The following is a 16,922-nucleotide window of genomic DNA, read 5'->3' on the forward strand; positions in this document are numbered from 1 at the left end:
GTGTGTACTGTGTGATGATGCACACACAGTCATCTCGACAGCACTGTGGCTGCACTGTTCGTTGGACGATCGCGCATCGGCTGGGTGGGGTCCGTTCACGCATCCCAAACGGCAAATGTGGTCGAGATTTTCCGACCGATTGGGAGACGGGGAGGGGGAACGAAGTAGGACCGGCCAGGATAGAAAAGCGCGGTCCGTACTCATACAGCGGCCCAAGCAGTATCGAAGCTAGCAAACCACAGCCGGCTAGGACAGGGGTTTTTAGTGCCTCACCAGTATCATTCTAATCAGTCTTGAGATATCTTGCAAAAAGAACAGTTGAGTTTCGCTGAGGACCCGGTACGTAGTGAAAATGGTTTAAGCTTTGAGCCGCCAGGCCGTTCGGAATCGGTGGAAATGAGCAGAAAAAAAAAATACAGTGAGGATGCTTTTCGTTTGGTTACGCCTGGCCTGACCGCGGTGAAGAAACACGGTCTATGCTTGCTTTGATGTTGATCGCCCCACCCACGCCTGGAAATGATCCGGTTAGTGATGAAAATGGTGTTGGTGGAAGCGTGGGTGGTGCTTCGGCGAAAGCTTCCCTCTTCTCTGGTGCATAGTGCAGGTTCGGAAAATGGACTTTCCGCCTTCTCTCCGTAGGATACCATTTAAATATTTGATTGCGAAGTTAATTCCGTTTTACAAATTGGAATTTGATTTCGTAATTTGATGAAACTGCAAATTAAATGGTGAAACATTTGTGGAAATTGATTTATTTCCGGATTTATCGAGTGGTGAGAATTAATTTTTATTTTTAATCCATATGCGGAACTGGTGGCCACCGGAGGTGGTCAAACTCAATTAAAAACGCAGAATAAAATGGAGAACGGGTGAAAGTTTTACATGCGGTGAAGAGTGACAACTGACCGATTTTTCGATCCGTTGCCCGGAGTGTATTTGTGCAATGGATTCGAATTAATCGGGAGAATTTTTTTCCCCTGTGACCTGTGCTGTGATAGACAGACCGCAGGGTCTGGTTTTGCGCTTCGGATTGATTAATATTCGGAAAGCCATCCAGACGTTCGCGCGGAGAGCCCGGATATTGCCAGCGCTATGCTGCGGTTGTTGAGGGCTAAAAATAGAGCGCACCCATCAAGAACAAGCGCTTTTCGAAGCGAGCGGCGAGGCAGCACTTTGGTGGTTTTTCATTTTGCTCCGCTTTTTGTGTATTTTATTAGACGTACGCATTTTGCAGTGGTTTTCGACTTCGAGGTGAAGAACCATGATCTATTTAAACCCGTCGGATGCTGCGCTCGCTGACTGGTCTTGATGGGGAGGGATAAAGTGTATGAAAGAAAAAAGCGAGAAAATATGCGCGTTTTGCGGTCTCTCGCTTCTCGCTGCTAGCGGACGGACTCATTAGGATATTTGTACCAACTTGCTCTAGGTGATACTGCGATGTTTGCACTTTTTCTGCCTTTTTATCTCCCGAAATCTGTTCGTTTGATATTTTTAAAATTTTGTTCAAACTGTCACTGTTCTTGCGTGTATGTGTGTCTGTGGCACATGGGATGACGTAAAAATACTTCCCTCGGCGCTAAACTCCGTCGTTAGCAGACGTGGTATAAAGCCTAGCGGCGGTCAGACAACTGAGAGCGAGCGGTGGGAAGTGATGGAGGCGCTGCGTTAATTAGCATTTTCATGCTGTCTTTGGCGGAGCGTAAATGTTATGTTAGTCTGCTGCGGTAATTATTCGCATGTGGACATTTGAAGAAAGCTTTTTATTAGCCCAGTTATGGTCATGTTAATGCAGTTAAGTGTGCTTCACGCATGCATGTTCATTAAAATTTAAACAGTTTTTCGAAGCTAGAGTTATTTACAGCCCGGACTAAAAACTGTTAGCCGCCACCTCGACCTAATTGTTTCAACATGATAATGTGTATTTTTATTTATTACAATGTTGTTTTGAGCTTTTTACTACAGAATGCAAAGAGATACCATCCCTCGATTATTTATTGCAATAAACATGCTATTTGCGAAGTTCCAAATCGAAACCAATGGTTCGAGAATATAATTTAACATTCCCTTTTGGGAGAGTATAGATTTCGGTCCTCTCGGCAATGATGATTCCTCAGTCATGCTGCCAGTTCTCCCGCATGTTTATTATCGATGGTGATTGTTATAAGCAGTAAGTTCGCAACATATTCTGAGAATAGAGGGTGTTCCACATCAAATTGAATTGCGGAAAGAATGCTGTGGAAAATTACCTAGTTGATCGATTCTTTTCAAACGTTCAGACAATAAAATATAACCCATTAGTAACCTTTTGGCATATTTATTTCATTCAACTTCAATACCATAACGGTATGCTCGCACCTTACGGTTAACTCTACTCATAAGTTTCTGTACAACAGCTGGCTGCAGCTTCTTCTGTACGGAAATCCATTCTTCCTTCATATCTTCCTCAGATTTGACCTGCTTAGGGTACTTCATAATTGCTCAGTATTTTTCGATGGGTCTTAGTTCAGGTGCGCTGGGGGGCTCATGTTCTTAGGTACGAAAATGACTCCGTTGGCTTCGTACCACTACAGGACATCCTTTGAATAGTGGCACGAAGCTTGATTCAGCCAGAACATCGTAGGGCCCTCGTGTTGCTTCAACAGAGGAAACAGACGCTTCTGTGGACACTCCTGAAAATAGATCTGCCCGTTTACAGTCCCGGTAGTTACGAATGGTGCACTCCGTTTGCCACATGCGCATGCTTAATCATGTATTGCTTAGTAAACTTTGAAAGTTTCTGCTTCTCTTCCTTACTTCCGCCGAAACTTCAAATTTGTGTTGGGCGGTGGAGAACAGTAGCCCTGTATGCTGCCGGAAGTTCGCCTTGACGTAAGTCTCATCATCCATGATGAGACAAACATGCTTCATCCGCATATAGTTGTACATTTGTCGGACCCTTTCTCACCGTATTTTGCCTTTTATCACAATTTGGCGTCTTCTGCACTTTGTACGTATGCAGTCCCTCCCGGTCCTTGGATCTCTGAACGAAAGACTTGGACAGATTCAACTTTTTGGCCACATTCCTGACCGAAGCATTTCTCCTTCCGTTCGATGCTCCCAGTTTCGTTAACACGACTCACCGTTGGCAGCACGATTCCGAGTTGTTTTCCGATATCCCGATGAGAGAGTGCAGGATTTTCTAGGTGCTTGCGCAAAATCAATTTGCGACGTTGCTTTTCGGGTGACGCCATTTTTTCCAATTTTTGAAAAAATGCCAAGCGATAAAAACAGAGTGTTAAAAATACAATCTAAACTACTTTTACTCAAATTTTCAAGAAAAGATACCGAATGGGTAATTTTTTACAGCGTTTTTTCCGTGATGCAATTTGATGTGGAACACCCTTTAAGGGGGCATAGTACTTTTTACACCATATTTTTTGCCAAATTTCAAATATTTTTTTCTCGATAACGCGAAAAGCGAATCGATTCTGGTTTATTGCTTGCTAAATATTGCACTTTATACTAATATTTGCAGTTTTGTTTGTATATATGAACCTCTTCCCCTCTCCCCTACGGCTCCTTGAACATGATCATTCGAAAAAAACATGATTTGCGGTACCATGGATTGGCGCTGGGGGGCTTATCCGAATTGAAAAATTCCAAAACGACATGAAAGGATATTAAATTATCTCGTGTTTGACCCATCCTTTTTTTTAAATTCGAACGCATAACAAAATGGCGGACATTCAAACATAAAAGTAAGGTTTTTTGCCGAAAAAATTGACTTTAAACATTTCTAAAAAATACAAAAATTGTAATATCGAAAAAAAGATGGGTCAAACACTAGATAATTTTGTTAGCTTTGAAACAAAAAAAGAATCATGAGAATTGCTTCAGCCGTTCTTGAGATATTTATGGTACCGACTTTCAAAACCTGGTTTCGAGAAAAACGACGTTGAAGTTTTTATTCGCTGTGTAATCGCTCTAGACATGCGCGGTACAAATAGCTGTAACTTTGTCAATTTTTGGAATTCATCGAAATGACTTAAAACACATATGATCAAAATGTTAATCTTTCGAAATAATCAATAAAAAAAATTTCGATTTTTTTAAATTCAAAAAGTACTATGCCCCCTTAATGGACATATAACAGTAGGAAAGTAGAATACAGTAATGTTCCGATTTTGTCAGTTCCAGATTTTGTCTACCCCCGATTTTATCAGCTTTTTATCCCGATTTTGTAAGTCTATAAATTTTGTTAAACTTTTGTGCTTTTAAACATAATTTATAAAAAATTTCAGCCTGCTTGAAACTATTTTGATTCTCTGGGGAGAGTTTTGAATAAAATTATGCCTTCTTGCGAGTAATTCGAGGTCAAAATTAGGGTATTTTTCTAGTAAAAGTTCTATATTTCCTAAATAAGCAAAGCTAGAGGTATACTATTTTCAGCAATGTTGTGTATTTTTACTATTTATGCAACTTTGTAAAACATTAAAAAGTCATACAACAACTACAAAAATAGCTAAATTAGAAAAACTGATTTTAACGATTTTTCATTTATGAGAAATAGGATTTTTCTATCTTTGCTGAAGAAATAGAAGCTTACTATCTTCAGCAAAATTTCTTGTAATAATATGCTGTAAAACTGCAGAACACATCAATGTGTTATAATGAAACTAAAGAAAAATAAATTGTTTATTGCATTTTTGGGGGGATTAATAAAAATTTGAATTCCGCTGGACGATAGAACTTTTAATTTTAAGAAACTCTTCCAAAGGTTCGATAAACCTAAAACCAAGTTTTCCCGCCCAAAGCTAATGCGCACCAAAAAAGGTTCTGGACCAGTGTACTGTGCCCGGTTCATTTAGTTTTCGGTTGGCCAATTGAGGGTTAAAATTTAATTTTTAGTAGAAGTCTTCGATATTGCAAGGTTTTAAGTCATGAATTTTGAAAAACAAATTTCGAAATTTTTTTTCATGATTGTATCAGTTTCCCCATTTTGTCAGCCCAAAATTCGTAGCACATTTGGCACCATAACCCATTTGATGCTTTGCGGCTTCTGTCGTCGGCTGTTCTTCGATTCCCGATCATGTCCGCTTTTCTTTCAGAGAAAAAAGTGATGTCGCTGCTATTTTCCGATAGGTGTCGGCATTATACTATTTTTATCATGAGCTTTCATAACATTCGCATAATGCACGAAGCATTTTTTAGAATACAATGATTCGTACGAACACTCGTTTATATGTACGAAACATTCAGGACTGATTTTATTTTTGCCTTGGCGATCATTCGTCCTGTGATCACGTTGGGTTTTCGGCAGATGTTTTCACGTCTGTCGCGTGCCATCTTCGATAACTTTCCAACGATTGTATCAATTCTGACGAAATTTTATTTACCATTGAGCAGAACCGGCACTAGCCAATTTGTCGCTCCACGCAAATTCTCAAAATGGCGCTTCGAGAACAAACCAAAAACAGCCGGCGTTGCTGTGTGCAGACATTTTACTACCTACACACTCGCAAACGCACAGTCTCGTAGCGTCTTTCTGCATAACCACTCACGAGGCAAACAATTCGTGAGCAGCCAGCTACCCGTGAGGGCTAGCGGTACACTGGGATACAGTTTTTTCATTACTTTTTGTTTTCTGTAGCCGAAACGTCAGGCAGTATAAAAAAGCCGTCATCGATATAAAACTGACTGTAAAGCCTAAAATCCATAATATAACTAAGCATAGTATTAGGTATCAACGTCTTCAGAGCTTAACCCTTCTTTATCAACAGACGTGGCAGCCGGTTGTTAGAGTACAGGTCGTTTACGGGGCTAGTGCAATGATTCTACTACCTCTTGTAGCACCACCCAGCCGAGATTTGAACATACGACGACGGGATTGCTATACCAGCATCGTACCTCCAAGTTAACTGGGCGACATATCTATTTCTATGTTAATGTGATGTTCCCATCTTGTGCAGACCTCGGAAAGGTGGCCATTTTGTTCTATTATCTTCAAAAATCACAATAGAAGCTAATTGAACGGTAGATAAACTTGATTGTTGTCCGTGAAATGAACTCAAATAGCTTCCAAATTTTGTCAAAACGTCAGAAGAATCAAATCCTATCCACTCCATAATGTGCGAAAGGCAAGAATCCATTTTGCCCAATTCACCCCTCAAAGGTTAGGGAATAAACAATAACCGAATGGTGCCCTTGACGCCACTTCCAAAGTTTTAGGTAATGTTAGGACCGACTTCTTTTAATTCAAAGGTTAGGGAATAAACAATAACCGAATGGTGCCCTTGACGCCACTTCCAAAGTTTTAGGTAATGTTGGGACCGACTTCTTTTAATAGTTTTTTCCATTGTTTTATCAATGCCAGTTTGTTATCCAAAACCTTAGGTGTTTTACGAAGTGATGTACGGTTGGCTCATTTTGCTGCATCCACAAGATGGCCTGCCAAACCAAGATTTTTCTAGCGAATTTGTCCACCTTCTTCTTCCTTGCCCTCATCCGGAACGGCTAACCGTGATATGGCCACGTAAAACTCCTGTCTTGGCAACTCGCTTTGCGGCTCCGTCAACTAATCTCAGTTCAGATTCCTGGCACGGGTATTGGCCACCGTGTTTTGTTTGTCATTCCGGTTCGGTGCCTTCCGAAGCCTTGGACAAACCAGATGAGAACATCCATCCAACATCGTCGCAGCGCGAATCGAAAGTTTCCATCGACGCTTGAACAGACTGAACAACTTCACCCTGGCCTTCACCAGGTCAGCTGTATTCGATTTTCTGCCACTAGCTGACCGCAATTGGGAGGTCTGGGTTTCCTTGAATTTCTACATTACCAGGAAAAACGTCAAATGATGCATTTCCAGCTGTTCCTCGATTAATCTGTGTAACGCACTCTAATTTTACACGACGGCATACATGGTTCTACCATGGCGCACATGAGTTTAACGCTGCAAGCGACCCGATACCGAATGAGTTTTGAAAGTTAGATCGAAGCTAACTGGGCGGCTGTGGAATTCTAACAAGTGCTACCTAACAAAACTTAGTACGCACAACTTCGCAAAACAAACGTCAGCCAAAGCAAATCTCTACTTCCATTCGGAACGCCACCCGAATGGCCAATATATTGTGCTAAAATATATGTTTATGTTTTCATTTAAAAATTCACCTTGAAGGTTCAATTTGGCAATGGATCGCCAATGTGTAATCTAGTAATTCGCCATCTGCACGACTAAATCACCGACCTTATTTACGCGGCTAGTTGTCAACCAACTCCAATGCCTTCCCTCTGCCTCAGTTCATGCTGCCGACAACTGCTTAAATAACGTGTAATCAACACTCATTACATATTCCAGGCAAATACCCTAATATGGTATAAATACCACTTACCATTACCAGGATACCATAACTACGTCTTACTTGAAGGCAGGACATCACTCCAAAAATCTAATAGGGTGGTTCTCACGAAGAGTTGATAAATCTGAGCCTGCCATAAATCCATTATTATGTACTAGGGGTAAAGCAAAGCAAAGCCTAGGTGCTACATTCCGTTATCGAAACTTGACCTTCTGTGTTTATACGACAGTCGACGACAGTGTTTATGCGAAGTCAGCCAGCTGTTAGAGTGCAGGATAATTGCAGGGGCAATTGCTACGATCCTATTTACTCTAACAGCCTCCCCCAGTCGGGGTTCGAACATGCGACAACTGACTTATTAGGCTAGCGTCATACCTCGAAGCCAACTGGGAGGCAACGTACTGGGGGTAGCCCGCGTCTAATTGAGTGCGAATCCGAGGTTCCCATCCTAATTTCTATAATTCTATCTGTTTTGATGTGATAATCTAGGTACATTAAAACAGAGGTAACTCTAGCCTATGCAACGCTATGTAACTTCATAAGATGCAGCTACGTTACTGACGCTTGTCTTGGATGCAATCATGGGATTTGTTTAAGTCGTCGCCTACATTTATATACTAACACAGCCAGACGGACGAGACGCTCGCGTTAATTCCATCGTCCATGCAAAAAAATCGCTCATTTCACCAAAAAGCATGTTTTGCAACATGGCCATTCCACGGCGCTCGAGTGTTGCTTCGAGTTTGCTGTACAAAACCGTACAAATGTAAAAACCCTACAAATATATGTTACTTCACAACATGCTCAAGAGAGGGTGCCAACGTGCAAGCGAAATGTGCAGGCAGCATCGTCCTAAAGGATTTTCTACTATGTGTCATGTTAGTTCGTCAGTGATACTAATTTGCCACTGTCAATTGCGGCGCTGGGGCTCTAACCACGAAAGTTTTTACGATGTTTACAACGCAAGCTCTGCGCCCCTTCTCTTTCGGGCCCAAAACAAATCCTGTCCCGGATGACAGCGTATTCATGAGGTGCTCGCAGCAGGCAGCTGTAGTTTAGGCGGCACATGTATTAGTTGCAGCTTTATACAAAGCGTATAACGAGCGAGCTACGGTTCTTACCACAACAATATGGCGTCCTGTCAGGAACCTGGTTTTCGTTACAGACGTTGAATATGGTGCTTATATTTATGGTGATAGGATGATGTTGATTCTTTCAATAGTCGATCTCATACAAAAGGTGTTAAAAGAGCAATAAATTAAATATATACAACAATTAGCACACATAAAAATTATTGCAACCTTCATGAAAATAATTCATACAAAAGTCAACCCCACAAATAATTAACAGCATCACTGCACTGCACTCCGCAATTTTGAACTTTCTTTTTTATTTATGAAGCAGAGAGATGAAATTTTTTACCTGTCCAATAAATCACAGCCGCTAGCCCTTTTACGGGCTGTGGCACTCTGCACTGTACTTAATTTACGCTCGTTAAAATAATTTCACTTGCAGTTTTTCCTGTCCGCGCGCCCGAACCTTCTTTCGAACCCATTTCGGCACATTTTAAGTTTTTCCCGTGTGCCGCGTGGTGTCGCAGAATATTTTCGGTTTCGCGGTACAGTGCAGCCTAGCAACCCCCCACCAGAGTCAGCTCATAAAATACAGCTTCCTAGTACCGCGGCTTAACCTTCTATTCATCACAGTTGGTGGCGACTCACTAACGATGTGCGACTGTTGGCAATCGGGCACTCAAAAAAGCATAAACAGTCTGGAATGTTGGTCGGTTTCCGTAGCGAACTCTGCATCCGAATGGAATGTCATTTGTTTATTTTTTAGATCCCCATCACATCAAAATATGACTTTTAACCCTGCCAGATGCCGGCTCGGTTAGATGGCACTGCAGTAAACCACAGGGGCTGGTCTTCTTAACTGACGTGAAATCCACATCCGATTGGTTGCCGTATTCTTGCCAAAAATTGTTCACATTGCACAACCACTTACGGTTCTTCCGACCGCGCTGCCCGCAACGCATCGCGATGTGAACTATTTTTAAAATTATGCGAAAATGTGTTGGGCGCCCAGCAGTGCTTGCCGCTTGTCCTGCTCCCTCTGCGGGAATCTTTTCTTTCCTAGAGAGATGCAAAGTACGTTTATTTTATGCAACGCGCGCGTGTCTTTTACTCTCCCATTCCTCGGCCGTCGTCATGCGACTTTGGGTGGATTCTACCAGTCTTGCTCGATTGCATAACAACCACAACACAGTTGCTTACCACTTTTGCAATGTTTTTAATAACTTTTCGGTCGCTCTATAGTAATTAACTTTGAAGTTTGTGTCGTCTCCGTCTGTAGTGATAGAAGCACCGCTGAATGGGTCCTCTGGTCATCACAATTTAAACGAAAAGCATCCCACTGAGTTGAAAAAATCTATTTGATAACAGAAATAATTAAGTTTGTTTTAACCACAGCCACGAACCGCTAAATCCAAACGAAAATGTTCAAGCCACACCTAGAAATGATCGGTAGCTACGAGCCAATCAGCAAGAAGGCTCGTTTCTTCAACACCTACCTAAAATCCCTGAAGGGTAAGTCCGATCTCCATTCAAATTACAACCTCATTTCAACTTGAGGTCTGACCTTTCGTCATTCTCAGGATCCCAGGATATCGTCGCCAAGGAGAAGCGCAACTACAGCTCCACGATCGAGACCTCCAGCATCTACTCCGATTCGAAGTACGCTGTCGAACGCATCCGCGCCCCCGGCTACCACTACAACCCGGTCAGCAAGGATACCTACGGTGTCACCCCGAGGAAGATCAACGCACGCGACTTTGCCGTAAGTGTAAGTGTCGTATCACTAACACCAGCACGCACACACACCCGCCCTCACAGACATCACTCCTTATAACCCCGGCAAAGGTTGAACTCTCAAGGTCGCTGATGACAGCGTTAATTTTTTTGTGGGTGTTCAGCTTTGTCGAAAACGTAGATAGCTCCTAGGAGTAGATATTTTTACACGCTTTTAGATGATTGACGCCCTTCATTTCGTTCATTTCGTGATCATAAAACCGTACCGTGTGCTTCACTCGCGTCCGTTACGAATGCCATTTTTTATCTATCATTCACAGCGCTAAGACGGATGCGAATTCGTTGGTACGTGCGTGGCTTGAACACCGACCCGTTAGCGGCTCCGGATCCGAACCATTGATCTATGCGACATCAGACTATTTCGAAAGTTTTCGAACTTACCAATGACTTTATTTGGCGACCTCCCTCAACAAAGAAAACAACCACAACATCAACAATTGATAATGTCAACGACAAAAGCAGAACAAAACTGCACAACCAAATTGTAGGACTTTCAGACGCGGTTTTATCTCTCTTTTACTATTTTTCTACGTGCATAATGTACATATATTACATTCGACTAATATTACTATTATCATTATCGTGAAGCGATTTTCGAAGAAAACGTTTGACATGTTCAATCCATCAATCGATCAACTGTTCTGAACAAGAAGAAATCGAAAACAATAAAACACTTACTCACACGACAACAACAACATCGGCTAGAGACTCCACCAAAGTGATAAAAACATGTATCAAAAAAAAAGAACAACGACAACAACTGGAACAATTGAGAAAATCATGACAGCAAACGTGGTAGCTCCTCTCCAAGAACAACAACAAAATTTTTATGGCGACAACAACACCTGAAGAATTTATGATATAGAAGACAACGTAACAACTTACCAGGAAGACGCGCAGTAGTGAATTATGTAATAAAATCACATTAACTAATCAATCTAAGTTAAGGTAGCTCTCAGAGAAATTGTAAACAGAGTTTAATTAGCAACAAAAAAAAGAAACACACACATACAAAAGCAGAAGTGGAAGATATATAAGAACCTCTATTTTTCTTTTCATTTATTTTACGTGTACTATTAGTGTTTTATTTGTAATCAAGGCTGTAACTGTAACAACAACAAAAAGAAACGAGTTTAATAAAAAGACCCAAAAACGGCAAAAAAAACACACCGTTCGACTTCTCCTTGCGATGACTCCTTGATGGTTGGTGAAGATGCCCTGCTTGACCCCCCCCCCCCCCATACGTTCTATAATCGCATAGCAAAGACTAACAGGCATAGGCATACCTCTAGTTTACGATTTTTGTTTGTATTTATTACAAAAGTGCTTAGGAAGCTTGTTACGTCACAAGCACTAGTGTGCCCAGATATGAACAAAAGGTGGGGAACTCGAAAAAGGTTTTGGCCTGGAAAAACAGAGCAATCCTAGGCTGACGACTCTATTATTGGTTATTACAAAATGTCAACCAATTAGTTTCAAAACTCCGGGCTTTTGGGTTTAATTAGATTTAAAACCAAAGTTGAAATTAGACTTGCGATTGTACTAAAACTTAAAGTTGAAATTGGACTTGACATCTACCATTAAATTAGACTTGAAATTGGCTTGAAGCTTCACTTCATATTGAACTGGAAATTGAACTTAAAATTGAATTTCAAATTGGACTTAAACGTATAGTTAATTAGACTGGAGTAGGAAAAAAAGTAAAAAAAGGAAGGAACAAACATCTAAACATAGAAGCGGACAAAACAGAAATTGAAAAAAAAATCGTCCTATTCTTTCACGTTTCATCTTATTGCACTCACATTCATTCCGTTTTCCTCTTTGTCTCTTTTTTCTTTTTCTTGTACCGCGGTTCCCATTTCATTGTTACGTTTTTCCTCGTTTCTTCTTGCCTGTCCCATTTTTACCTATTTTCAGACCTGTTTTACCCTGTTTTCCGTCTTTTCTCTTCTTTTTTCCCCTTTTTTCGTCCTGTTCTAGCTTTTTGTCTTCTTTCCTCCTTGTTTTCCATCTTCGTCTGTTCCGTTTTCCTTTTTTGAGTTTAATTTTTCTGTCTTCTGTCACGTTTATTCTTTGTTTCTTTCCTTTCCATTCATGTTTTCCGTTTTTATCTTTTGTTTTATTGTCATTTTCCATTCCGTTGTAGCTTTTCCTCTAGTTCGATTTTCCTATTTTTCTTTACTTTTTTCTGTCCCACTTTCTCGCAGCTTTTTTTATGGCAGCTTTCTCCTTTTCTATTTTTTATTCGTCATTTCGCTTTTAATTTCTCTTATGTTTCATATTTCCTTGCCCGATTTCCCCTTTTTTATCGCGAATTTTCCTTTTTACTGCCACTTATTTCATCTATCTCTTTTCCTAGCGTTTTGTTTGCATTGCGATTTCCTCTGCTCCGCTTTTCGTCTCTATTTTTTCATTTTTTCTGGTTTCCAGTCCCGTTTTTCCTCTTTTCTGTCATTTGTCATATCTCGTTTTTTTAATTTTTTGTCTCGCTTCGACTATTCCGTTCTTCGTGTTATTATATTCTACCTTTCCATTTCTGTCTCGTTCTGTTGTTCTTTTCCGTCTTATCCCTTTTGTTTTCCGATTTCTTTCTCTCCATTTTTTCTTCTGTTCCGTTTTTCTGTTTCTCTGTTCTCGTTGCTTCTTTGCTTTTCCATTTTATTGCATCATTTTCTCTCTTTTTCTTTGCCGTTTCCTTCTTTTCCGCTTTTTCCTTCTTTATATTCCGTTTTACATTCCATTCCTTCTCGTTTTTTTCCTTAATTTTTTTATGCCAGTTTCTTTATCGTTTGTTCAGTTTTTGTCACGTTTATCCTAGTACTCTTTCACTTTTTTCTCATTTGGTTTCATTTTTCCTGTTTTGCTTCCTTTTCTGGAGCGCAGCAGGAGACGAAATCCCCTAAATCCATTGATAATCGGTGAGTATGCTAAGAAAGCATGCTTAAAACTTACATAAGAAGAGAAACTAAGAAACTGTTCACTTCATGTTGTTTGCTTTAAGAGATATGCGAAGGAAAAACAGGTTATAAAAGGAAAAACAAGCGGAAAAGAAGAAAACGGTCTGAAATATCTTGGGAGCCATCTAAAACTAACACGTATTTGCGGATTTTGAACGCGGCGAACTTTTACTAGGTACAGTGATACGAAAGACGTAGACTGGTCTTACTTGAGCTTAAGCCTGACAATGGCCCGTACCAATCAAAGAATTGCGGGGTTGTCTAGAGAACTTGTCATCAGTAGGCGATAGCCCGAAAGGGTCACGTTGACAAGAAGAAGCTCAGTGGTCAAATGGCTTATTTTATTTTGCAAAACGTTTCCTTCTATACTAATTTTGACTCACGAAATAATCGTTACTATGAATCGATATTTTACTGATGCTAATATGTTGTTAAGGTTAAAAAGAGATAGACTACTGGGACTGTATATAAAATCATTCTATGCTTAGTGTATTCGATGGTTACGCCAATCCTCGCTGGTCGCGACGTGAATGCTGGTCGACACTGAATATCAAAAGTACAAGTCAGCACAGAGAAAGTGATGGCGGCACATTTACTCGGATTAACTTTTATACGGTTTGTGCAACACCAGCCTGCAAAATTGTCTAGCTGTTGCTGAAGCACGTGGGCGTCAATAACTGATTCGATAGAAGATTTTCAAATCGTCGGCGGGGAACTTTGTGTTTGAAATTCACATCATTGATGTATAGAAGGAATATCAACGGTCCTAGGTGGCTGCCTTTGGGGAATTCCAGATCGAGTAGAAAACTCAGCAGAATAATTATCACCAATTTTCACTACCAGTCGACGGCCAGTGAGATGCGAATGTAGCCAACTGATAACTCTGCCGTCGAATCCTAGCTTTTCCAGTTTGGATATGGCAATATCGTGGTTAGTGCTATCGAATGCTGCTGTTAGGTCAAAATAAACTGCATCATTTTGCTCAGAATGATTATAGCTATTTGCTATATAAGACGTAAACGATAAAAGATTGGTCACAGTAGAGCGCTACTGCTAAGTGAGTAATGTTAGGGTTCGTATGTATAGTACAACGGGTGAGAAAAGGAGGGAAAACGAGGTAAAAACGATGTGGTCGTTGGTCGAGTGTTGTTTTCAGAACGTAAAAAAATTAACGCAAGAAGAGAAAAATGGAATAGAAAAGGAGAAAAGCGGGAGCTGGAAAATTGAAAATTAAGAACAAAACAGAGAAGAAAAATTGAAAACTGAAGGTAAAAGGGACAAAACTAGTTCGTAGAAGAAAAAGAGGAAAAGCAGGACGTAATATAAGAACGGAACACACGAAGAGAAAAAACGGGATAGGAGTAAACAAGCGGTAAGAGACGGTTGATGACCGGGACCTTAAAAAGATAAACGATGAAACGGGACAGTAAAAAAACAAAGAACGAGACATGAAAAAACAAAAACGGGCTTGAAAACGTGGAAAAACGGAGGAAAAAAGACGAAAATTGAAACAGAGTAAAAGTATAAAAATAGGATGAAGAAAAAAATGTAGAAAAATGTAAAGAAGAGAGAAGCAACCGAGAAAGGGGAAACAGCAAGTAGAAAAAATGGAGAGAGAGAGAGAGAGAGAATAACAGCGCAAACGAGTTAACAAAAGAAATGCGGAACACAGAACAAAAGAAAGAAGTGAGAGAAAAATCTGAGGAAAACGAGAAAAAAAAAGATGTCAAACGGACTATAAGAGTAGAAAGATGATACAAAAGACGGGAAATAGGAACAGAAAAGAAGAAAAAATACAGAAAAATGGACTAAAGAAAAGGGTAAAACGGGAGAGAAAAAGATGAAAAACGGACGATACAAAAAGGAAATTTGGAATGGGAATGGGAATAAGGCAGCCAAAAACATTAAACGCGATTGAAAAGACGGAAAACCGGATATCAAAAAGAAAAAAATGGAATAGATGAAAACGAAAAACGAGAAGGAATGGAGTCAAAAGCAGTTATAAAAAGACGAGGACTGGACGTTTTCAGTTTCTAGTTCGTTGGAAAAAAGAAAAGAAAAGATAAAAGATCTACAAATGGGAAAGAAAATAACATGAAAAACGGTAGACCAACCTCGTGTTTTTTAGTCTTGGACCTTGAAATGCAGCCAGGCATATAAATTAATATTTTTTGAAACAGTGGTTCCTCAATTGATGAAGGGACGGTAGTGAAGAGTAATGAAAAATTGTTGAATGGAGGGGAAAGAGTGGAAAGGTGAGGTGGGGGATTATTGGTAGCTACGCTTAATAAGTTGTTGTGACTCCAACCTTTTGTCCAATGCTGGAAGGTGCACGGGTTGAACCACGCTGTAATCAGAGATTATAACCGGATTCGAACCCACCACACCCGCCAGGGCATGTGGTTCGCTGGTACTTGTACCTTTGAACCACGGAGGCGCTGGACAAAAGTAGACTGCGCAACCCCCCTTATTAAGCTAGCGACATGGGTTGGGTTATTAGACACAAATTGTGCCTCTTCCTCCGTCTACTGTAGAAACCACCGACCGAGAAGTTTAATCTAACTTTATTTTTACTGGCGGGACGACGACACTATGCAGGCCCTTGCGACTTACAAGGTACTGCGTGTGACGCTGTTCGTCTGTCAGCGTGTTAGCCGCGATTCTCAGCGTAGATTTTCGGGGAAAGGCTCCGTTCCTATGAAATAGACCAAACTTCGTGTTTTAGTCTTGACCTTGAAATGCGGTCAAACATATAATAATATTTTATTTGTTTGAAACCATATATATTAATATATGTTTGACCGCATTTCAATTTAGTTCCAATTTCAGGTTCAATTTTAAGTCAAATTTAAGTTCTTTAAAGTCCGATTTCAAGTTCAATTTCGACTCTTATTTCTAGTCCAGTTCAAGTCTTGTTTGGCAGGCAGTTTGATTTTAAATCCAATTGTTCCCGGAATTCCAGAATTTTCAACCAAATTGACCAGAATTTTCGTGACTAGTAATAATGGATTCGCCATTATGTGATTACTCCGTTTTCCCAGATCAAAATTTTTTTCTGAAAGCTCGGGTGTTCCACCTTTTGTTTATGTCTAGGCACGCTAATGCCTATCATCCATTATGCCTATCGTCTATTATGCCTGACACCCGTATGCTTAACGCCGCGCTCCCACATGTGGGGTGTCTTGGCCAGAATGCTTTTGAGATGAAGGTGGAGCTTGTAGTCATTCAAGAAATGTGTTAAAATGTCACATTTAATAAGCCCTAGTGTGTAAAGAGCAGAACGTACCGTCGGTTTTACTATGCTCTAAGGAAACAAATGCAGCGTTTCGTTAGGTGGAGGCGCACCGCTCACTGGGCCTCTGGAGATCCTAGTGTACCCGTCCGGGTGTGGCAGTCCGTTCGCGAACCTGACGTTGGCTCTGATCACTATTTCGTAACATATAAAGTACTAACTCAGGAAGCAATTAAGTTGGCCAATTCCCACTTTTAAACCACCGTGGCAAGACCACGGTTTCAGTTTTATCTCCTTCTCACAGCGTTTGGTAAGGGAAGCAGGAAACCATTTCCTCGAGCAATTTTTATTAAATGCTCCGCTGCACAAGTGCGTCATAAAACGAAATCGAATTTTCCCCTTGGTTGACAATAAAATATGAAATAAAATTCAATAATACAATTTCAACAGCTCTACTGGTAACATTGTTAGCTTACTGACCGATTGAATGATCGAGATCATCGCTAAAACGGCGAAACAAACGAGAATTACT

General features: G+C 40.5%; 1 protein-coding gene across 2 annotated transcripts; it reads left to right on the forward strand.

Moving 5' to 3' along the window:
- Positions 1 to 280: 280 nt before the first annotated feature.
- Positions 281 to 11,350, forward strand: LOC128745184 (uncharacterized). 2 transcript variants are annotated; one of them, XM_053842201.1, is made up of 4 exons: positions 281 to 339; positions 9,803 to 9,919; positions 9,988 to 10,175; positions 10,462 to 11,350. In XM_053842201.1, the coding sequence occupies exons 2-4, from the start codon at positions 9,829 to 9,831 to the stop codon at positions 10,465 to 10,467; spliced, it is 285 nt and encodes a 94-aa protein (XP_053698176.1). In that variant the 5' UTR covers positions 281 to 339; positions 9,803 to 9,828; the 3' UTR covers positions 10,468 to 11,350. The 2 variants fall into 2 exon arrangements, with proteins under 2 accessions (XP_053698176.1, XP_053698177.1); XM_053842202.1 differs by having other exon boundaries at positions 9,988 to 10,169.
- The last annotated feature ends 5,572 nt before the right edge of the window (positions 11,351 to 16,922 follow it).

Source organism: Sabethes cyaneus, chromosome 1, assembly GCF_943734655.1.
Source record: "Sabethes cyaneus chromosome 1, idSabCyanKW18_F2, whole genome shotgun sequence".
NCBI lineage: Eukaryota > Metazoa > Arthropoda > Insecta > Diptera > Culicidae > Sabethes > Sabethes cyaneus.

Excerpts from the sequence above, each read along its gene's own strand:
- LOC128745184 (XM_053842201.1), top strand. The coding sequence starts at position 9,829 with ATGTTCAAGCCACACCTAGAAATGATCGGTAGCTACGAGCCAATCAGC. Across the intron at positions 9,920-9,987 it reads CTACCTAAAATCCCTGAAGG|GATCCCAGGATATCGTCGCC; the intron begins GTAAGTCCGATC and ends CGTCATTCTCAG.